Genomic DNA, 23,005 nt, shown 5'->3' on the forward strand with positions numbered 1-23,005 from the left:
ACCTGTAACCACTGTAAGACCTGTTACACCTGCAACACCTGTTACCTCTGCAACATCTGTAACACCTGTAACCACTGTAACACCTGTTACCCCTGTAACCACTGTAACACCTGTTACACCTGTAACCCCTGTAACCACTGTAACACCTGTTACACCTGTAACCCCTGTAACACCTGTAACCCCTGTAACACCTGTTACCCCTGTAACCCCTGTAACCACTGTAACACCTGTTACACCTGTAACCCCTGTAACACCTGTAACCACTGTAACACCTGTTACCCCTGTAACCCCTGTAACCACTGTAACACCTGTTACACCTGTAACCCCTGTAACCCCTGTAACACCTGTTACCCCTGCAACACCTGTAACCACTGTAAGACCTGTTACCCCTGCAACACCTGTTACCCCTGCAACACCCGTAACCACTGTAAGACCTGTTACCCCTGCAACACCTGTAACCACTGTAAGACCTGTTACCCCTGCAACACCTGTTACCCCTGCAACACCCGTAACCACTGTTGCACCTGTTACCCCTGCAACCACTGTTACACCTGTTACCCCTGCTACACCTGTAACCACTGTTACACCTGTTACCCCTGTTACACCTGTAACACATGTAACCGCTGTGACACCTGTAACCACTATAACACCTGTTACCCCTGCAACACCTGTAACCACTGTTACACCTGTAACACCTGTAGCCCCTGTTACACCTGTAACCCCTGTAACACCTGTTACACCTGTAACCCATTACACCTGTTACACCTGTAACCCCTGTTACACATGTAACCCCTGTAACACCTGTTACACCTGTTGCACCTGTGACCCCTGTTACACCTGTAACACCTGTAATCCCTGTTACACCTGTAACACCTGTAACCCCTGTTACACCTGTGACCCCTGTTACACCTGTAACCCATGTAACTAAGGCCCATAAAGAACATAAAACCTTGTCCAACAGTGATAATCATTCAGTCATAAATACGTGAGACGTGATGTTTCCGTGATGAAGAGCGACACCTGTAGGTCAGACAGAGTGATAACAGAAGAGAGTCTCACCATGGAGGAGACAGTCTGTGCAGAGGAACAACTTTGTCTTTGGTGTGCGGCACGTGGTGACTGAAAACAACAACAAACAACAGCAATCAGAAATCACAACTATCTGAATCACTGACGTAAAATATTCAGCGATGATCCCGTCACCCAGAATAAAGTTTAAATAGACGGAAAACAGAGAAAATGGTGAAGAATGAAAGCATTTTACACGGATAGAGAAATTCAAAACTACAGAAAATGGAAGAAAGAATGAGAAGATAAAGATACGAACTGAAACACTTTAATCTGAGTGTGACCTTACTGGATCATGTGGGAAGCGTAGGCTCTGGAGCAGCAGCTGCTGTACGGACACAACAGACACTGGACGTGAGTCGGGTAGTGAGCCGAGAAGTCCAGGACCTTGGTTCCACACTCCAGACACACCAGGTGGTCTTCACCACAACCGGAAGACCTGCAAATATTACAGAGACCAGATTAATCTGAGTCTCACCTGTTGACTCAGACTGTTAATCTGAGTCTCACCTGTTGACTCTGACTGTTAATCTGAGTCTCACCTGTTGACTCAGACTGTTAATCTGAGTCTCACCTGTTGACTCTGGCTGTTAATCTGAGTCTCACCTGTTGACTCAGACTGTTAATCTGAGTCTCACCTGTTGACTCAGACTGTTAATCTGAGTCTCACCTGTTGACTCTGACTGTTAATCTGAGTCTCACCTGTTGACTCTGACTGTTAATCTGAGTCTCACCTGTTGACTCTGACTGTTAATCTGAGTCTCACCTGTTGACTCTGACTGTTAATCTGAGTCTCACCTGTTGACTCTGACTGTTAATCTGAGTCTCACCTGTTGACTCTGACTGTTAATCTGAGTCTCACCTGTTGACTCTGACTGTTAATCTGAGTCTCACCTGTTGACTCTGACTGTTAATCTGAGTCTCACCTGTTGACTCTGACTGTTAATCTGAGTCTCACCTGTCGACGTGGATTCTGCGGCCGCCCGGCCTCTTGGTTGGGGACAGAGGTGATTTCTGGAGGCCGGGACTCCTCTGGAGGGGAGACATCTCAGTCTTGATGTTGGTTGGCTGGATGAGGGAGGCGGGGCTCTGAAGCAGCCGGCTCCCCGCTAATGTCAGAGGTCTGATCTTCCCATAAATCCTGATCGTCACCTGGACACACATGGATCAATAATAAGAACGGACAAATAGGGGTCGGGTCTTGAGATTAGGGGGTGAAAGGGTTGAAAGAGCTGACCTTTGACCCCGGCGGCAGTCCTTCAAACTGAGCGGGACGACGGAAGCTGCGATGGTTTTCCAGTTTGTGCTGCATCTTGTCCTTCAGGAAGATGAACTGAAGACGACACCTGTTACAGTGGAAGGCCTGGTTCATCTGAGGAACAGAGAAAGAAAGATGTTCTTATTCCATCAGTATTCATATTGTTTGATGGTTGTGTGTGTGCTTGGGTGGTTACCTGGTGTCTTAACAGGTGCTGTTGGTAGCTGATGGGGTTTCTGGTCACCTTCAAGCAGAAAAGGCACATCAGGAAGCGAGAGTCTCTGTGGAAGCTGGCGAAGTGCTGCAGGATATCGGAGTAGAACGACGAGCGATAGGAACACACCTGGAAGTCACACCTGAGTTAATGAGGGCCGAGGACACTCAGGTTAATTAGGTCGGTGGTAAAAACTCACCTGGCAGGCGTAAGGCATCTCTCCGGGTTTGTGGTTGGACTTCATGTGGTTCAAGAAGGCCGGCTCGTTCTCAAACGCCCACTCACAAATACGACACAAACCTGAGAGACAGAGACAGGTAAGACCTGAGTCAAGTCCAGGTAAAGACAGGTAAGACCTGAGTCAAGTCCAGGTAAAGACAGGTAAGACCTGAGTCAAGTCCAGGTAAAGACAGGTAAGACCTGAGTCAAGTCCAGGTAAAGACAGGTAAGACCTGAGTCAAGTCCAGGTAAACACAGGTAAGACCTGAGTCAAGTCCAGGTAAAGACAGGTAAGACCTGAGTCAAGTCCAGGTAAAGACAGGTAAGACCTGAGTCAAGTCCAGGTAAAGACAGGTAAGACCTGAGTCAAGTCCAGGTAAAGACAGGTAAGACCTGAGTCAAGTCCAGGTAAAGACAGGTAAGACCTGAGTCAAATCCAGGTAAACACAGGTAAGACCTGAGTCAAGTCCAGGTAAACACAAGTAAGACCTGAGTCAAGTCCAGGTAAAGACAGGTAAGACCTGAGTCAAGTCCAGGTAAAGACAGGTAAGACCTGAGTCAAGTCCAGGTAAACACAAGTAAGACCTGAGTCAAGTCCAGGTAAAGATGGGTAAGACCTGAGTCAAGTCCAGGTAAAGATGGGTAAGACCTGAGTCAAGTCCAGGTAAAGACAGGTAAGACCTGAGTCAAGTCCAGGTAAAGACAGGTAAGACCTGAGTCAAGTCCAGGTAAACACAAGTAAGACCTGAGTCAAGTCCAGGTAAAGATGGGTAAGACCTGAGTCAAGTCCAGGTAAAGATGGGTAAGACCTGAGTCAAGTCCAGGTAAACACAAGTAAGACCTGAGTCAAGTCCAGGTAAAGACAGGTAAGACCTGAGTCAAGTCCAGGTAAAGACAGGTAAGACCTGAGTCAAGTCCAGGTAAAGACAGGTAAGACCTGAGTCAAGTCCAGGTAAAGACAGGTAAGACCTGAGTCAAGTCCAGGTAAAGACAGGTAAGACCTGAGTCAAGTCCAGGTAAACACAAGTAAGACCTGAGTCAAGTCCAGGTAAAGATGGGTAAGACCTGAGTCAAGTCCAGGTAAAGACAGGTAAGACCTGAGTCAAGTCCAGGTAAAGACAGGTAAGACCTGAGTCAAGTCCAGGTAAACACAAGTAAGACCTGAGTCAAGTCCAGGTAAACACAAGTAAGACCTGAGTCAAGTCCAGGTAAACACAAGTAAGACCTGAGTCAAGTCCAGGTAAAGACAGGTAAGACCTGAGTCAAGTCCAGGTAAAGACAGGTAAGACCTGAGTCAAGTCCAGGTAAACACAAGTAAGACCTGAGTCAAGTCCAGGTAAAGATGGGTAAGACCTGAGTCAAGTCCAGGTAAAGACAGGTAAGACCTGAGTCAAGTCCAGGTAAAGACAGGTAAGACCTGAGTCAAGTCCAGGTAAACACAAGTAAGACCTGAGTCAAGTCCAGGTAAAGATGGGTAAGACCTGAGTCAAGTCCAGGTAAAGACAGGTAAGACCTGAGTCAAGTCCAGGTAAAGACAGGTAAGACCTGAGTCAAGTCCAGGTAAACACAAGTAAGACCTGAGTCAAGTCCAGGTAAAGATGGGTAAGACCTGAGTCAAGTCCAGGTAAAGACTGGTAAGACCTGAGTCAAGTCCAGGTAAACACAAGTAAGACCTGAGTCAAGTCCAGGTAAAGATGGGTAAGACCTGAGTCAAGTCCAGGTAAAGACTGGTAAGACCTGAGTCAAGTCCAGGTAAACACAAGTAAGACCTGAGTCAAGTCCAGGTAAAGACTGGTAAGACCTGAGTCAAGTCCAGGTAAACACAAGTAAGACCTGAGTCAAGTCCAGGTAAACACAAGTAAGACCTGAGTCAAGTCCAGGTAAAGACTGGTAAGACCTGAGTCAAGTCCAGGTAAACACAAGTAAGACCTGAGTCAAGTCCAGGTAAAGATGGGTAAGACCTGAGTCAAGTCCAGGTAAAGACTGGTAAGACCTGAGTCAAGTCCAGGTAAACACAAGTAAGACCTGAGTCAAGTCCAGGTAAAGATGGGTAAGACCTGAGTCAAGTCCAGGTAAACACAAGTAAGACCTGAGTCAAGTCCAGGTAAAGACAGGTAAGACCTGAGTCAAGTCCAGGTAAAGATGGGTAAGACCTGAGTCAAGTCCAGGTAAACACAAGTAAGACCTGAGTCAAGTCCAGGTAAAGATGGGTAAGACCCAAATAAAGGCCAACTCAAGTAAGACAAGTCCCAAGAGAAAACCCAAAGGTTCCATGTCCAGTGCAGGAACATGCATTAGTTGTATATTTTCAGGTGTTTGACCAGGTGTGGTTCTTACAGGAAGAGAGGGCGGGGCCATGCACCTGCTCCTGGTGGCTCTGCAGCTGAGCTGCAGAAGAGAACTGTCGGTAACAGAACTTGCAGCACTTCCTCTCCTCCCCTGCTGCTCTTCCTCCAACCAGCTCTGAGTGGTGGAGCATGTGCTGCATCAACCTACACACACACACACACACACACACAGGTGAACATACAGACCACTGCACCTGCATCCAGACAGGTGTGTTCAGGTGCTAAGGCAGAGGTAGCCAACACGGCCCCTGCGGGCACCTGGTCGCCTGCAGGGACCACGTGAGTCGCCCGCAAGGCGTGTTCTAAAAATATCACTAGTGTGAAGGAAAATCACTGTCAAGATCTAAGAGCGCAAATAAGATGTGTGTGTGTGTATTCCTTTGACGAGTGCTTTCACATCACTCCGTGCAGAATATCTCTGCTGGCGCGAGCAAATTGCAGCCTGGAAGAGCAACCCTGCTTTGAGGGCGAGGTGTCCCCTAGCGCGGGACTACTGCTCAGGTGTGTACAGGTTCTCAGGTGTGTACAGGTTCTCAGGTGTGTTCAGGTGCTTGTTGGTCCCACCTCAGGTTGTTCTCGGCCAGGTAAGTGCAGATCTGGCAGGTGAAGGTGGAAGATTTGATCCCCAGTGGGAGTGGCTTCCTCAGACTCAGGTCGCCCTCAAACGTCCCGTAGTAGAACTCCTCCACGCTCATCACCACCCTGGGGGGGTCCAGGCTCAGCGCTGAGGTCACACTGTGGGCGGTGATGACGGAGGGGGCGGGGCCAGGAGCTGCAGGACCAGGTGACACACAGAAACAGCTGTCATTAGGTAAGTGTGACGACGGCCCTCAACACTTCCTGTACCTCCTTCACAATAAAAGTCCAGCAGCTTGTAATTAATTCTGCTGCTAAAACCAGTTTGTGTCTTGATTTTCTTTTTGCAATAATAAGTGTATATATATCTGTGCCATTTGAAACATCTGGTTGATATGGACCCGCCCACAAATTCTGAATTAATGATTTTAAAACTTAAATCATAATTTGGATCGAACTGCCTCTGACCTAAAACTAGTTTCATCTTTTATAATACTTGGTAATACTTAGTGGTGATTTTGCATCAATAATCTTAATCTGAGAGTAACTCTTCTTCATAAATATATTAAATACATCATATATATAATAAATATATTATCAGATAAATGTGATATCAATAACGTCTCGACTCGTACCGCTGCTAAAAGGAGAGATTCTGGCAACGCCATTGGCCGATCCAAAGGGGAGGGCGGGGGAAGCCACCAGCTTCAGGGATTTGGCTCCGCCCACCTGGGTCATCTGAAGGTTAACTGGAGAGAAAAGCAACAAAACTATAATCAATATCTCACTCGATCAATCGATCGATCAGCAGTGATCAGAAGTGGTGTGACGGACCGGGTCCCGGCGTGCCGGTGCGGAAGGTAAGCGTGGCGGGCAGCTGCATGGCGGTGAAGGGGGCGGGGCCTGTTCTGGTCTGGACCGCCGGGGACACGCCCACACTGGGCCGGACCAGCTGACCCAGTGACGGCGCTGTGTGTGTGTGTGTGTGGGGGGGGAGAGAGAAAACAGCTGTAGTGAGCGAGCCGATCAGTAACGAGGTCGTGAGTGTGATGGATTAGTGGTGATAACGAGGTCGTGAGTGTGATGGATTAGTGGTGATAACGAGGTCGTGAGTGTGATGGATTAGTGGTGATCAGTAACGAGGTCGTGAGTGTGATGGATTAGTGGTGATCAGTAACGAGGTCGTGAGTGTGATGGATTAGTGGTGATAACGAGGTCGTGAGTGTGATGGATTAGTGGTGATCAGTAACGAGGTTGTGAGTGTGATGGATTAGTGGTGATAACGAGGTCGTGAGTGTGATGGATTAGTGGTGATAACGAGGTCGTGAGTGTGATGGATTAGTGGTGATAACGAGGTCGTGAGTGTGACGGATTAGTGCTGATCAGTAACGAGGTCGTGAGTGTGATGGATTAGTGGTGATAACGAGGTCGTGAGTGTGATGGATTAGTGGTGATCAGTAACGAGGTTGTGAGTGTGATGGATTAGTGGTGATCAGTAACGAGGTCGTGAGTGTGATGGATTAGTGGTGATAACGAGGTCGTGAGTGTGATGGATTAGTGGTGATAACGAGGTCGTGAGTGTGATGGATTAGTGGTGATAACGAGGTCGTGAGTGTGATGGATTAGTGGTGATAACGAGGTCGTGAGTGTGATGGATTAGTGCTGATAACGAGGTCGTGAGTGTGACGGATTAGTGCTGATCAGTAACGAGGTTGTGAGTGTGATGGATTAGTGCTGATAACGAGGTCGTGAGTGTGATGGATTAGTGGTGATCAGTAACGAGGTCGTGAGTGTGATGGATTAGTGGTGATCAGTAACGAGGTCGTGAGTGTGATGGATTAGTGGTGATAACGAGGTCGTGAGTGTGATGGATTAGTGGTGAGAACGAGGTTGTGAGTGTGATGGATTAGTGGTGATAACGAGGTCGTGAGTGTGATGGATTAGTGCTGATAACGAGGTCGTGAGTGTGATGGATTAGTGGTGATAACGAGGTCGTGAGTGTGATGGATTAGTGGTGATAACGAGGTCGTGAGTGTGATGGATTAGTGGTGATAACGAGGTCGTGAGTGTGATGGATTAGTGGTGATAACGAGGTCGTGAGTGTGATGGATTAGTGGTGATAACGAGGTCGTGAGTGTGACGGATTAGTGCTGATCAGTAACGAGGTCGTGAGTGTGATGGATTAGTGGTGATAACGAGGTCGTGAGTGTGATGGATTAGTGGTGATAACGAGGTCGTGAGTGTGATGGATTAGTGGTGATCAGTAACGAGGTCGTGAGTGTGATGGATTAGTGGTGATAACGAGGTCGTGAGTGTGATGGATTAGTGGTGATCAGTAACGAGGTCGTGAGTGTGATGGATTAGTGGTGATAACGAGGTTGTGAGTGTGATGGATTAGTGGTGATAACGAAGTCGTGAGTGTGATGGATTAGTGGTGATAAAGAGGTCGTGAGTGTGATGGATTAGTGGTGATAAAGAGGTCGTGAGTGTGATGGATTAGTGCTGATCAGTAACGAGGTCGTGAGTGTGATGGATTAGTGATCAGTAACGAGGACGTGAGTGTGATGGATTAGTGGTGATAACGAGGTCGTGAGTGTGATGGATTAGTGGTGATAACGAGGTCGTGAGTGTGATGGATTAGTGGTGATAACGAGGTCGTGAGTGTGATGGATTAGTGGTGATAACGAGGTCGTGAGTGTGATGGATTAGTGGTGATAACGAGGTCGTGAGTGTGATGGATTAGTGGTGATCAGTAACGAGGTTGTGAGTGTGATGGATTAGTGCTGATAACGAGGTCGTGAGTGTGATGGATTAGTGGTGATCAGTAACGAGGTCGTGAGTGTGATGGATTAGTGGTGATCAGTAACGAGGTCGTGAGTGTGATGGATTAGTGGTGATCAGTAACGAGGTCGTGAGTGTGATGGATTAGTGGTGATCAGTAACGAGGTCGTGAGTGTGATGGATTAGTGGTGATCAGTAACGAGGTCGTGAGTGTGATGGATTAGTGGTGATCAGTAACGAGGTCGTGAGTGTGATGGATTAGTGGTGATAACGAGGTCGTGAGTGTGATGGATTAGTGGTGATAACGAGGTCGTGAGTGTGATGGATTAGTGGTGATCAGTAACGAGGTTGTGAGTGTGATGGATTAGTGCTGATAACGAGGTCGTCAGTGTGATGGATTAGTGGTGATCAGTAACGAGGTCGTGAGTGTGATGGATTAGTGGTGATAACGAGGTCGTGAGTGTGATGGATTAGTGGTGATAACGAGGTTGTGAGTGTGATGGATTAGTGGTGATAACGAGGTCGTGAGTGTGATGGATTAGTGCTGATAACGAGGTCGTGAGTGTGATGGATTAGTGGTGATCAGTAACGAGGTCGTGAGTGTGATGGATTAGTGGTGATAACGAGGTCGTGAGTGTGATGGATTAGTGGTGATAACGAGGTCGTGAGTGTGATGGATTAGTGGTGATAACGAGGTCGTGAGTGTGATGGATTAGTGGTGATAACGAGGTCGTGAGTGTGACGGATTAGTGCTGATCAGTAACGAGGTCGTGAGTGTGATGGATTAGTGGTGATAACGAGGTCGTGAGTGTGATGGATTAGTGGTGATCAGTAACGAGGTCGTGAGTGTGATGGATTAGTGGTGATAACGAGGTCGTGAGTGTGATGGATTAGTGGTGATAACGAGGTCGTGAGTGTGATGGATTAGTGGTGATAACGAGGTCGTGAGTGTGATGGATTAGTGGTGATAACGAGGTCGTGAGTGTGATGGATTAGTGCTGATAACGAGGTCGTGAGTGTGACGGATTAGTGCTGATCAGTAACGAGGTTGTGAGTGTGATGGATTAGTGCTGATAACGAGGTCGTGAGTGTGATGGATTAGTGGTGATCAGTAACGAGGTCGTGAGTGTGATGGATTAGTGGTGATCAGTAACGAGGTCGTGAGTGTGATGGATTAGTGGTGATAACGAGGTCGTGAGTGTGATGGATTAGTGGTGAGAACGAGGTTGTGAGTGTGATGGATTAGTGGTGATAACGAGGTCGTGAGTGTGATGGATTAGTGCTGATAACGAGGTCGTGAGTGTGATGGATTAGTGGTGATAACGAGGTCGTGAGTGTGATGGATTAGTGGTGATAACGAGGTCGTGAGTGTGATGGATTAGTGGTGATAACGAGGTCGTGAGTGTGATGGATTAGTGGTGATAACGAGGTCGTGAGTGTGATGGATTAGTGGTGATAACGAGGTCGTGAGTGTGACGGATTAGTGCTGATCAGTAACGAGGTCGTGAGTGTGATGGATTAGTGGTGATAACGAGGTCGTGAGTGTGATGGATTAGTGGTGATAACGAGGTCGTGAGTGTGATGGATTAGTGGTGATCAGTAACGAGGTCGTGAGTGTGATGGATTAGTGGTGATAACGAGGTCGTGAGTGTGATGGATTAGTGGTGATCAGTAACGAGGTCGTGAGTGTGATGGATTAGTGGTGATAACGAGGTTGTGAGTGTGATGGATTAGTGGTGATAACGAAGTCGTGAGTGTGATGGATTAGTGGTGATCAGTAACGAGGTCGTGAGTGTGATGGATTAGTGGTGATAACGAGGTTGTGAGTGTGATGGATTAGTGCTGATAACGAGGTCGTGAGTGTGATGGATTAGTGGTGATAACGAGGTTGTGAGTGTGATGGATTAGTGGTGATAACGAGGTCGTGAGTGTGACGGATTAGTGCTGATCAGTAACGAGGTCGTGAGTGTGATGGATTAGTGGTGATAACGAGGTCGTGAGTGTGATGGATTAGTGGTGATCAGTAACGAGGTTGTGAGTGTGATGGATTAGTGGTGATCAGTAACGAGGTCGTGAGTGTGATGGATTAGTGGTGATAACGAGGTCGTGAGTGTGATGGATTAGTGGTGATAACGAGGTCGTGAGTGTGATGGATTAGTGGTGATAACGAGGTCGTGAGTGTGATGGATTAGTGGTGATAACGAGGTCGTGAGTGTGATGGATTAGTGGTGATAACGAGGTCGTGAGTGTGACGGATTAGTGCTGATCAGTAACGAGGTCGTGAGTGTGATGGATTAGTGGTGATAACGAGGTCGTGAGTGTGATGGATTAGTGGTGATCAGTAACGAGGTTGTGAGTGTGATGGATTAGTGGTGATCAGTAACGAGGTCGTGAGTGTGATGGATTAGTGGTGATAACGAGGTCGTGAGTGTGATGGATTAGTGGTGATAACGAGGTCGTGAGTGTGATGGATTAGTGGTGATAACGAGGTCGTGAGTGTGATGGATTAGTGGTGATAACGAGGTCGTGAGTGTGATGGATTAGTGGTGATAACGAGGTCGTGAGTGTGATGGATTAGTGCTGATAACGAGGTCGTGAGTGTGACGGATTAGTGCTGATCAGTAACGAGGTTGTGAGTGTGATGGATTAGTGCTGATAACGAGGTTGTGAGTGTGATGGATTAGTGGTGATCAGTAACGAGGTTGTGAGTGTGATGGATTAGTGGTGATAACGAGGTCGTGAGTGTGATGGATTAGTGGTGAGAACGAGGTCGTGAGTGTGATGGATTAGTGGTGATAACGAGGTCGTGAGTGTGATGGATTAGTGGTGAGAACGAGGTCGTGAGTGTGATGGATTAGTGGTGATCAGTAACGAGGTCGTGAGTGTGATGGATTAGTGGTGATCAGTAACGAGGTCGTGAGTGTGATGGATTAGTGCTGATCAGTAACGAGGTCGTGAGTGTGATGGATTAGTGCTGATAACGAGGTTGTGAGTGTGATGGATTAGTGCTGATAACGAGGTCGTGAGTGTGATGGATTCGTGATTCGACGTCCTACACTGGATCAGAGTGAGAGGCTGCACCGTCTGACCCGGCTGAAGGTTCAGCACCAGAGGAGTCCCTCGGTTCATCACCGGGAAACCCTGAGCGGAGAAACACATTTATGTCTGTTTATGATGTTAAACAATTAATTATTATTTATTATCTGCTTAAGAAATAATGAATACAGCCGAGCACATACATATATATGTGCATATATATTCATGAATATAGGGATTTCTTTCTTTGTTTGTGTTATAATGAGATAATATTGTCATAAAATATGATGACAGACATTCATTCATTTGAAAACATCAATATACACATTATATTTTAATTATTTAAAAAAATAATTCATGAGGCTGAAAGGGAGGCAATTTAAAAGTTATTAAATATATATATATATATCTCATGGTTTTAAATATTGCCCGATAGGAGGACAGAACTGACCAATGAGAGCGGAGCGTCAGAGCATCTGAAGCTCCTTCACAGAGGTGCGTTTGATTCCTGTACCTGCGTGGTGAGGAGGATGGGCGTGGCGTGGCGCGTTCCGTGGGCCGCTGGGAGGAGGAACGTCCCACCAGCCGTCTGTGTCAGGAAGAGGGGCGGGGCATGAGCCATCAGGGGCGGGGCCACAGCAGGTGTGGAGGACGGGGCGAGGCGAGAGACGGAGGAGGGATGAGGAAGAGGAGGAGGAGGCCTCACAGAGGAGCAGACGATCCGTACAAAAGGAGAAGCTGAGGGACAAAGAAAACAAAGAGTGAAGTCAAGCCACACCCCCTTTTGCGCACACACACACACACAGGTACCTGTCAGAGGTGTGATTGGTGGAGGAGTCCTAGGGGGCGGAGTCTCAGAGGCTGGAAGAGGAGACGGAGAATCCCCCACTAGAGACACACAAACAGCTGTAGCAGTGAACAGGAAGTGACCATATATGGACGGAGGAGGAATGACGTAGAGACCTGTCAATCAGCGTGTAGCCCGCCCTAAAGCATCCCCTGCTTTATGGTCTGTGTGACTCTAAATGGACCATAATGTACTAAATGAACATCATGCTGTATTGAAGAAGACTTGAAACTAGAGATTGAGACATAAACTCATGTTTACAATGTTTACTGAGGTAATAAATCAAGAGAGAAGTAGAGTCATTTTCTCATAGACTTCTATACAACCAGAGGAGTCGCCCCCTGGTGGACACTAGAGAGAATGCAGCTTTAATAAGCGGTGCGTGTGTGTGTGTGTCACCTGGCTGGCAGTAGCTGTCGATGAAGTCCATCTCGTCTTCCTCCACGCTGTCGTCCACCTGTTGCCATGGCTCCAGCTCCTCTTCATCACATTCCATAAACAACTCCGTATCCATGTTGCTACGTAAATAAATTAAATAAATGAATAAAACAGGAAAACAGTGAGCGGTGTGTTATTATACTCTTTAAATAAATTAAATAAATGAATAAAACAGGAAAACAGTGAGCGGTGTGTTATTACTCTTTAAATAAATTAAATAAATGTATAAAACAGGAAAACAGTGAGCGGTGTGTTATTATACTCTTTAAATAAATTAAATAAATGAATAAAACAGGAAAACAGTGAGCGGTGTGTTATTATACTCTTTAAATAAATTAAATAAATGTATAAAACAGGAAAACAGTGAGCGGTGTGTTATTAGACTCTTTAAATAAATTAAATAAATGAATAAAACAGGAAAACAGTGAGCGGTGTGTTATTATACTCTTTAAATAAATGTATAAAACAGGAAAACAGTGAGCGGTGTGTTATTAGACTCTTTAAATAAATTAAATAAATGAATAAAACAGGAAAACAGTGAGCGGTGTGTTATTAGACTCTTTAAATAAATTAAATAAATGAATAAAACAGGAAAAAAGTGAGCGGTGTGTTATTATACTCTTTAAATAAATTTAATAAATGAATAAAACAGGAAAACAGTGAGCGGTGTGTTATTATACTCTTTAAATAAATTAAATAAATGTATAAAACAGGAAAACAGTGAGCGGTGTGTTATTAGACTCTTTAAATAAATTAAATAAATGTATAAAACAGGAAAACAGTGAGCGGTGTGTTATTAGACTCTTTAAATAAATTAAATAAATGAATAAAACAGGAAAACAGTGAGCGGTGTGTTATTACTCTTTAAATAAATTAAATAAATGTATAAAACAGGAAAACAGTGAGCGGTGTGTTATTAGACTCTTTAAATAAATTAAATAAATGAATAAAACAGGGCACTAGTTTGATACCCATCCGCCGCGTTGCGTTTAGAAACAACTGTCTGTCTGCACCGCCCGCCGGCTGCAGCGAACTGCTTACACACCTAGCGCTCCTTACATGTACCTATCGGGCCAGGGGAAGGGACCTGCGTATTGACCCGGACCGTGGCTGTGCTGTGCCGTGCCGGGCCATGCTGGTCTTACCTTCTCCTGGAGCTGCAGAGCACGGACGGGTTCGCACGATTCTTCTCCTGGCGCGTTCAGGTTTCAGGAGGCTGTGGGAGGCGGGTCTTCCGGCTTGCTCTTTGGGTGTCGGAGCCGCGGATTGGCCCACAGAGACTGCTACGTCACTTCCCCTCTCAAACAGCGATGCCTCTCATTGGTCGGTGGAGATTCCCACCAGCTGCGGAGAGCTGCGGGGCTTTTTCGGTCTAAAGGGGTCAAAGAGCTCCGAAACGACCGTATGGGACTCCCGGTAAACAGCTGTAAAAAAACTGACAAACACAAACTACCAAACAACACGGAAGAGAAGAGGCGCCAAATCAAACACCGCTGTCTCAGGGGCAGGACGCCATTTTGGTTTTGTTGTGTTGCAGCGGGAAGGAGTTACAGAGTGACATCATGAGCTGAAAAAAATAAACAAATAAAACGATCTTTAAAATATATATATTTTTTAAACAAAATGTACAAGATAAAGTAACACAGTGTTTTTATTCAGCTGCTACTGATTTCATTCAAATTAATTATAATTCTATTAATGTCTTCATCACTGACAGTCAGTCCCTTCTAAAGACACGCCCCCTAAATTATCATGAACATAAACAAACAACATGGCTGCTGTTAGAACTCACAGCTGTTAAGTTAGAAGCTGGTGATGAGCAATGAGGGACGGGTAGATAGACAGGTAGGGAGATAGACAGGTTTACAGGTAGGTAGACGGGTAGGGAGAGATAGACGGGTAGGGAGATAGACGGGAAGGGAGATAGACGGGTAGGGAGAGATAGACGGGTTTACAGGTTGTAGACACGTAGCCTGTCCATCGTTACATTCAGGCTGAATGAAGTGATGTATATACATATAAATATAAATATGTATACATATATATGTATATACATATAAATATGTATATATATATATGTACATACATATTTATTGCTCTTGTCATTGTGTTAATTACATTAATTTGGACTATATGCATTGTCCGTTAATTACGAAGCATCCCGTCATGCGCGGGGTTATTGTCCGTTTGGGCTGTTATTTCCCCGCTAAGCTAAACTAGCGTAGCCTCCCTGAAGACACGTGCGGTGCCGCAGTTTTTTGTTATTGTGCCGGGTTCAGAGGTCACACAGTCCACCCAAAACATTATATTTCCCACAATTTAAGCTTCTGCATTTTCCAAATGCGCTAGTATTATTCAAACGTATTGTTCGGTTCGTAAGCCTCGTACCGAACGGTGTAATATGAATACGTGATGTTACACCCCTAGAAACAAATAAGCGTCATAATGAGCTTATTAGGAGATGGCTCAACTGCAGTAGGACAGCACAGAAGGCCCAGGTATAAATATTATATATTATTATATATTATAATATATTATTATATTATTATATATATTATGTATTAATATGTATATATATATGATATATTATTATATAGTATAATATATATATATATATATATATTATAATAGACAATCATATATATTATGATTATGATTTCTGATTGTATATTATAATATATATATGTATATTATCAATATATAAATATATAATGTTGCTCAGCTGTTCTTAGAGAGCTGACATGTGGTCAATCCAGTGATCCGTCCGGTTCTCTAACTGATCCCAGAGCAGCTCTGTGGCTGATAATCTGCTCTATTTTGAGTTAATCTGCCCCCCCCTCCGCCCTCCCCACCTCCCTGTCCTGGCTCGGCTCGGCTCAGCTTGTCCTCAGTCTGTTCTGACCAGCATCGATGAGAGCCGACGCTCCGGGAGGATTCCTGGTGCTGCCGTGGCCGGGCGGAGGAGGGGGGTCAGACCCAGCCCTGGACCTGGAGCCAGTGGAGGAGGACCAGGGGGGTCTGCTGCTGAGGTCTGGAGCTCTAGTGGGACTCATTCTGATCTGTAAGTCTTCTGATCAACGATCAATAACTTCTTCTGTTTCTACTTCAACACATTCACATTCTTGTGAAATATCTATTTATTAATTCATTATTTAGTGAGTCGTGTTTCACATTTTTACATTAAAACTGTTAAATAAGTAATAAAATACATGTGTATATCTGTACATGTGTACATGTGTATATCTGTACATGTGTATATCTGTACATGTGTACATCTGTACATGTGTACATCTGTACATGTGTACATCTGTACATGTACACATGTGTACATGTGTACATGTGTACATGTGTCCAGGTGTGACGGTGTTGAGGAGGTGGATTGCAGGCGGAGTGTGTCGCTCTCCAGCTCGTCTGGATGGAAAGACGGTTCTGATCACCGGAGCAAACACCGGCATCGGCAAAGAGACCAGCAGAGACATGGCACGCAGAGGTCAGTCTGTTTTACTGGCGTTGTGGGGACCTCTGTTCACACACCACATTGTGAGGACCCACTTTGTGGGGACCGTGTTCATGTCAGGTTTAAGAGACTGCTTAGGATCTCTATGGTAATACTTTTCTGTTAATATTAAAAGGTATGAGTACACATTGCAAATAGTACACGCTGTATTCTGTCCGTATGTAGGATTGAAGTATATCTTGATATTTATTTGTGATTTATTAGCTGATGCTTTTGTCTACAGATCATAATCACACACACACACACACGCACACTCCGGCAACATGATGACATCACCAGAGGTCAGAGGTCACTGTAATCCCAGAGGCTGAAACCACCTGAGCCGATTACAAGGATAATGCCTCCTTTGTGTGTGTGTTAAATCAAACACACCCAACACCACCCGGGCCTCAAACACACCCAGTCTGGTGATGGGTGTCATTGATTTTTTGCAGGGGCCCGGGTGGTGATGGGCATGTTTGATTCGTTGCAGGGGCCCGGGTGGTGATGGCGTGCCGAGACCTGACCCGGGCGGAGCAGGCAGCGGAGGAGATCCGTCAGTCGACAGGAAACGGAAACGTTGTGATCAGACATCTGGATCTGAGCTCCGTTTACTCCGTCAGAGAGTTTAGTAAAGACTTCATGGACACTGAGGACAGACTGGACGTCCTCATCAATAACGCAGGTGAGCTTACCTGTCTGTCACTCTCCACCGTTCTGTCTGCTCACCCGTCTGTCTCTATCTGCCTGTCTCTCCACCTGTCTGTCTGCTCAACTGTCTCTCTCCACCTACCGGTCTCTCCACCTGTCTGTCTGCAGGAGTGATGATGTGTCCAAGATGGCTGACAGAAGACGGTTTTGAGACTCAGCTGGCTGTCAATCATCTGGGTCACTTCCTGCTGACCAATCTGCTGCTGCCGATGCTGAAGAGCTCCGTCCCCAGCCGCGTGGTCACCGTGTCGTCCATCGCCCACCGAGGGGGTACAACCTCTGACCTTTGGCCTCTGAGCTTTAATGTTTCTGATGTTTTTCAGATTACATTTTGATGGGTTTTTTTCAGGTCGCATCGACTTTGACGACTTGTTCTCCAGCAGAAAGACGTACAGCTCTATGGAGAGCTACAGACAGAGCAAGCTGGCCAACGTCCTGTTCTCCAGAGAACTCGGCCGACGACTCACAGGTCCCCACAAACACGAGACACACAAAGAGGTCCCCACAAACACTAAATATTTGACACACACAGAGGTCCCCACAAACACTAAATATTTGACACACACAGAGGTCCCCACAAACACTAAATATTTGACACACACAGAGGTCCCCACAAACACTAAATATTTGACACACACAGAGGTCCCCACAAACACTAAATATTCAACATACACAGAGGTCCCCACAAACACTAAACATTTGACACACACAGAGGTCCCCACAAACACGAAACATTTGACACACTAAGCGGTCCCCACAAACACTAAACATTTGACGCACTAAGAGGTCCCCACAAACACGAAACATTTGACACACTAAGCGGTCCCCACAAACACTAAACATTTGACACACTAAGCGGTCCCCACAAACACTAAACATTTGACGCACTAAGAGGTCCCCACAAACACTAAACATTTGACACACACAGAGGTCCCCACAAACACGAAACATTTGACACACTAAGCGGTCCCCACAAACACTAAACATTTGACGCACTAAGAGGTCCCCACAAACACTAAACATTTGACGCACTAAGAGGTCCCCACAAACACTAAACATTTGACACACTAAGAGGTCCCCACAAACACTAAACATTTGACGCACTAAGAGGTCCCCACAAACACTAAACATTTGACGCACTAAGAGGTCCCCACAAACACTAAACATTTGACGCACTAAGAGGTCCCCACAAACACTAAACATTTGACACACTAAGAGGTGTTGGGGTCTGGCGCCACCTCCTGGCTGGCTGAGTCCCTCACATGTGTCTCCCCTCTTCACAAGCTGACCTCGGATCTGATCCTTGCCCCCTTCGAGATTACCGCACCTCCAGCCTTCAGCCACCGCTGAAGTGGACCTTTCATTGGCCGACAAGCAGCCTCCCGCTGTGCGTGCAGACCCGCTTATAAGCGCCAACGCAGCGAAAATCGGTCTCTTCGCTCTGGACTCCTGTCCGGCCTCTAAGAAGAACCACAGAGGACCCGATCGACCTCACCCCCCCCTCATCTCAGCACGCACGTGCCATTTGGCTGGCCGAAACCGACCACGTCGATTCTGAGTTAAGGCCTTGGCCCGCGAGAGCGCATCCCTCCCGCGATTCGCTCCCCGCCTTCCGTGTACACGCAACGGTACCAGGAAGACCAAAACCTCTTCCTTCACCGATCATTACCGGGAGATACGAACCGACACGCGTCTCAGCCGACGTTGAAAACCACAGGCCCCCCTCTCTGCAGCGAGCCGGGCCGAAACAGCAGCCTCACCAGCGACGCTGAAAGAAGCTGCAGCCTCACGCCTTTCTTTTTCTTCTGGAGGAAGAAAACAATTCATCGACAAACACTCTACAACGTTGCAACGAAGCGCCTCAAAGTAAGAGTCCCGGTGTCTGGGCGTAGCTTAGCTTAAATTAACTTAAGTTTAATTCAGGTCATTTATTTATATGTTATTATTCCCGTGTTTTTGTCGTGTTAAGTCATTGTTTTCGTTTTGCTGAGAGATTTCGCAATCGTCGACGGACCTCAGAGGGCCCGTCGCAGTGTGCGCTTCCTGTTTGGGGATTATTTGATTTCATTTTGTTCTTGCTCTATTTCCTTGAATCGATTCTGTGAGTGAAGTGTGGAAACGCGACTATCGGGCATAAGTGTCGTCAGTTCGCGAAGCGACAACGGCAACTTGTGTGAGATACGATCTGCGACCCTCACACTCACTACAACGCGACACCGCACACAGAAACTCTGATTCCTCTCTCTGCCCTTTTATTTCTCTTGTTTTTCCGTAATTTACATACACATAGAGCTCCGGATTGTGAGTGAAACTCTCACCTATTGTTCCAACACACGTGCTCACACACACGTGATTACATACAGCTGACCCCCCCCTCCGCCACTTTGTCTAAGTCACTCGACTCCGCCATCTGGTGGTAGGTTTTAGCTGTAGTTCTTTAAGGCCCCTCCCCTTTTACACACGTGACGACACGCTGACTCCCACTCCGCCATCTTTGTAGTCTTTAGCTGTAGTTTTAAGACCCCCCCTTCCTTTTCACACACATAGACTAACACACACACACACACACATACTTGTATACATACATCCTCACTCATTTTATTAATTTGTTAGGTTAGGCACATACAATTGTATGACAGCGTTTGTTGGTTGTGCTATTAATTGATCTGATCACTTATTATTTTGATTTAATAAACTCTGTTATATTTTAAAGAGCAGTCGTTTGTGATTACTTGTGCATATTGATGTAATACGATCTGGATGTAGTAGTCTTGTGTACGAACTTAAACCTTCACTGTCACTTCGAATGTGTAGTCGCACCTGACTATTGACATTATGAGTGGCCACTAATTATGAGACTTAGTTTATCATTTGGTTATTAGTCCCTGTTTACAGGGTGGTGCCCCGTTGTTATTAATAATCATTAATAATTGTTACTTACGTTAATAATTCTAGTGATGTCAAGAATTCAGTTTCTTAAATGCTGATAATCCAAACACGCCCCTCTACGTTCCCAACAGAGGTCCCCACAAACACTGAACATTCAACACACTAAAGAGGTCCCCACAAACACTACACACCAGATAAATATATTGATGGACTGACAGTAGCCCGTTGTTTCTACCTGCTGACACTGACCTCGGTGTCTCGCTTCAGGCTCCGGTGTGTCGTCGTTCTGTCTCCACCCGGGTGTGATCCGGACCGAACTGGGTCGTCACGTGGAGGGCTGGTTCCCCATGCTGGGGGCGCTGCTGAGACTCCCCTCCCTGCTACTCATGAAGACCCCCAGTCAGGGATGTCAGACCACCATGTACTGCGCTGTGACACCGGGTCTGGAGGGCCAATCGGGACGATACTTTAGGTGTGGGGGAGGGGTTTATACCGTTTTTGTTTTTTAAAAGAATGTAATAATCTGTAATAGCTACATTATGAGGACTCAATATGAGGACAAACAGCAGGAAGACATTATATTTAAGGCTTAAATGTATCAAAATGTTTTCCTAAAATAGGCGGAGCTAAAAGTTTAAACGGCTAACCTGCTAGGACTTGTCGGTCACAACAGTTCTCTGAGCTTCTTTGTGTTGTAGTTTTGAATCCGTTTCTATGGAATGAATGTAAACCAATGTCGTGTCCTCGTAAGTCATGAAAACAAGTTTTGTTCTTGTTTCGTCATCAGTGACTGTGCAGAGAAGGAGGCGGCTCCAGAGGGGCGGGACAACTTCGTGGCGAGGAAGCTGTGGGAGGAGAGCGCCCAATTGGTCGGATTGAAGGACACGTGCTGACCTTTGACCTCGACCCTGCTGTCTGTGCGGACTGACTGCAGCGTCCCCATCAGGGGGAGGGCGGTACGACATCCGTGAAGCACTCAGTGTGACTGACAGATGATGGGAGCCAATCAGAGGCGTCCCTGATGGTCAGGGTGGGAGAAAGAATTATCAATAATTTGACTGAATCAAAAAAGTTTGCTGTTTTATTATTATGACTTTGTAAATCATGATCAAATTATTATTATTATGAGATTAAAAAGTAATGACTAAGATATTTCTGAGAATGTTTTTCAGTAATCTGTCTTTCATAATAAATATGGAACCAAACTTTTTTTAAACAGCTGTGATGTGAAAAATATTGTGATTTACTAGAATGTGAACGTGGCGCCTGATTGGACGGCGTTTAAAAAAAAGTTTGGACTGAATTTTTTTTTTAGTTTCCATCAGAGCAAAGTTCAAACATCAACATGTTCCTTTAATCCATTTAAATGTTCCTGATGTTCACTTTTAATACATTCTTATTCACATTTATTTCAGGTTTCTTCGATTTTTCTGAATGTTTCCTCCAGTTTTTCTTCTTTTTGTTTGCTTTTAATTCTCATTTAACTGCCTTTATCTCTTTCCTCTCTTTCCTCTTTCCCCCTTATTGTTTCCTTATTGTTCCCTTAGAGTTCATTTGATATTTCCTTGTTGTTTGCTCCTCTGAGTCGTTGATATTTATATATTTAAAGAGTTAACAAGATGAAGTTTCACCTTTAAAATTTTAAGTTTCATGAAACAAATTGTGATATTTTTAAGTTTGTAACATGAAAACTTCTGATGATGAAGATGAAGATGATGACAGGACATGATTGTATTTTTCTGAATAAAGGATTAGATTTACATTTCATATAATGTCTGATTTTCGAATGAGCAGCAACATTAATCTGAAGCTCTAATGCTGCGTTCACACCGGTCGCGTTGATTTTTTGACGCGCGTCGAGATTACATACAAAGTCTCTGCACAGACGCGATGAGACTGGCGCGCCGCGATTTTGCGATGGCGCAGCGCGTTGGACGCGTTATTGCAGTGCGGTGGACGCGTTGGACGCCGCAAAATCGCCAACGCGCGAGTTGAAATTTTTCAACTTCAGCGACATAATGGCGTGACGCTGTGGCGCGATAGCCTATCAGCGTTGAGTTGTTCCCCCTGTCATCACTGGCTTCCTGCCGGTGTTGAATCAGGAAATAAATCCTGTAGCCGTCTGTGTTCACCCAGAGCTCTGATACCTCATATCAATAGAGACCGGACCAAACTATGTGTATGCATGTGTGTGTGTAAACCATACGGTACAAACAATGAATAGACGCTGCCGTATTTACGTCTACGTGACGTTATTGAGTGCTGGTGGAGCTGCTACGATGTTAGCATAGCCTAGCACCGATCCATCAGAGCTCCATTGAGAAGACCAGTAACCTACAAATCGGCATCATTACGTAGTTATTTCGGAGTCCCTTTTTGTCGGTTTATTGCCGTTGAATCACAGCCAAATCAGTTTATTTAGTGTTCCTACAGCTGTAGTAAACAGCGACCGGTGGCTTGCTAGACACAGTGAATACAGCTCGATACAATCCACGGAGCTCCTCTGAACAATGTTATGAACCAGACATGACGGCGTTTAGTTTCCCGGGATATCTGTGACTTCCACAACACGTAGAAATAGAGGTTATTTTTTCCATGGTTAATGGCGGCCAGGTGAACGGCTTCCAGGACGATAAACCACGCCCCCTCTCCGGCGCTATGCGATTTTGTGGCGTTTGGTGTGAACACGACCGGCGGCGCGTTGGACGCGATTGTGCAGTGCGTCAAAAAATCAACGCGACCGGTGTGAACGCAGCATAAGAGTATATATTACATATATAATAATATAAAGCTGTGATAGTAGATATTATATATATAATATAAAGCTGTAAGAGTATATATTATATATATAATATAAAGCTGTAATAGTATATATTATATATATAATATAAAGCTGTAAGAGTATATATTATATATATAATATAAAGCTGTAATATTATATATTATATCTATAATATAAAGCTGTAATAGCATATATTATATATATATTAATATAAAGCTGTAAGAGTATATATTATATATATAATATAAAGCTGTAATATTATATATTATATCTATAATATAAAGCTGTAATAGCATATATTATATATATATTAATATAAAGCTGTAAGAGTATATATTATAT

General features: G+C 45.3%; 2 protein-coding genes across 2 annotated transcripts in view; one reads left to right on the forward strand and one right to left on the reverse strand.

Moving 5' to 3' along the window:
* Positions 1-14,048, reverse strand: part of pogzb (pogo transposable element derived with ZNF domain b) — a 21,710-nt gene extending 7,662 nt beyond the window's left edge. Inside the window, exons 1-15 of the mRNA XM_079275811.1 lie at positions 13,931-14,048; positions 12,747-12,865; positions 12,311-12,388; positions 12,015-12,238; positions 11,521-11,605; positions 6,518-6,652; positions 6,319-6,432; positions 5,672-5,879; positions 5,097-5,251; positions 2,740-2,840; positions 2,523-2,669; positions 2,306-2,440; positions 2,027-2,220; positions 1,358-1,507; positions 1,060-1,119 (exon numbers count right to left, since the gene is read on the reverse strand). Of these exons, the coding sequence (XP_079131937.1) occupies positions 1,060-1,119; positions 1,358-1,507; positions 2,027-2,220; positions 2,306-2,440; positions 2,523-2,669; positions 2,740-2,840; positions 5,097-5,251; positions 5,672-5,879; positions 6,319-6,432; positions 6,518-6,652; positions 11,521-11,605; positions 12,015-12,238; positions 12,311-12,388; positions 12,747-12,861 (1,901 nt within the window). The 5' untranslated portion in view covers positions 12,862-12,865; positions 13,931-14,048. The remainder of the gene's footprint in view (positions 1-1,059; positions 1,120-1,357; positions 1,508-2,026; positions 2,221-2,305; positions 2,441-2,522; positions 2,670-2,739; positions 2,841-5,096; positions 5,252-5,671; positions 5,880-6,318; positions 6,433-6,517; positions 6,653-11,520; positions 11,606-12,014; positions 12,239-12,310; positions 12,389-12,746; positions 12,866-13,930) is intronic.
* A 1,647-nt stretch (positions 14,049-15,695) lies between these two features.
* Positions 15,696-20,774, forward strand: LOC306782467 (retinol dehydrogenase 12; the record flags this gene model as incomplete). Its single annotated transcript, XM_079275841.1, has 7 exons — positions 15,696-15,846; positions 16,141-16,275; positions 16,775-16,966; positions 17,101-17,262; positions 17,342-17,461; positions 20,149-20,353; positions 20,669-20,774. 7 exons carry the CDS (start codon positions 15,696-15,698, stop codon positions 20,772-20,774), a joined length of 1,071 nt encoding a protein of 356 aa, XP_079131967.1.
* Between the last annotated feature and the right edge of the window lie 2,231 nt (positions 20,775-23,005).

The sequence above is a fragment of the Melanostigma gelatinosum genome, assembly GCF_949748355.1.
Source record: "Melanostigma gelatinosum genome assembly, chromosome: 9".
NCBI classification, from domain to species: Eukaryota; Metazoa; Chordata; class Actinopteri; order Perciformes; family Zoarcidae; genus Melanostigma; species Melanostigma gelatinosum.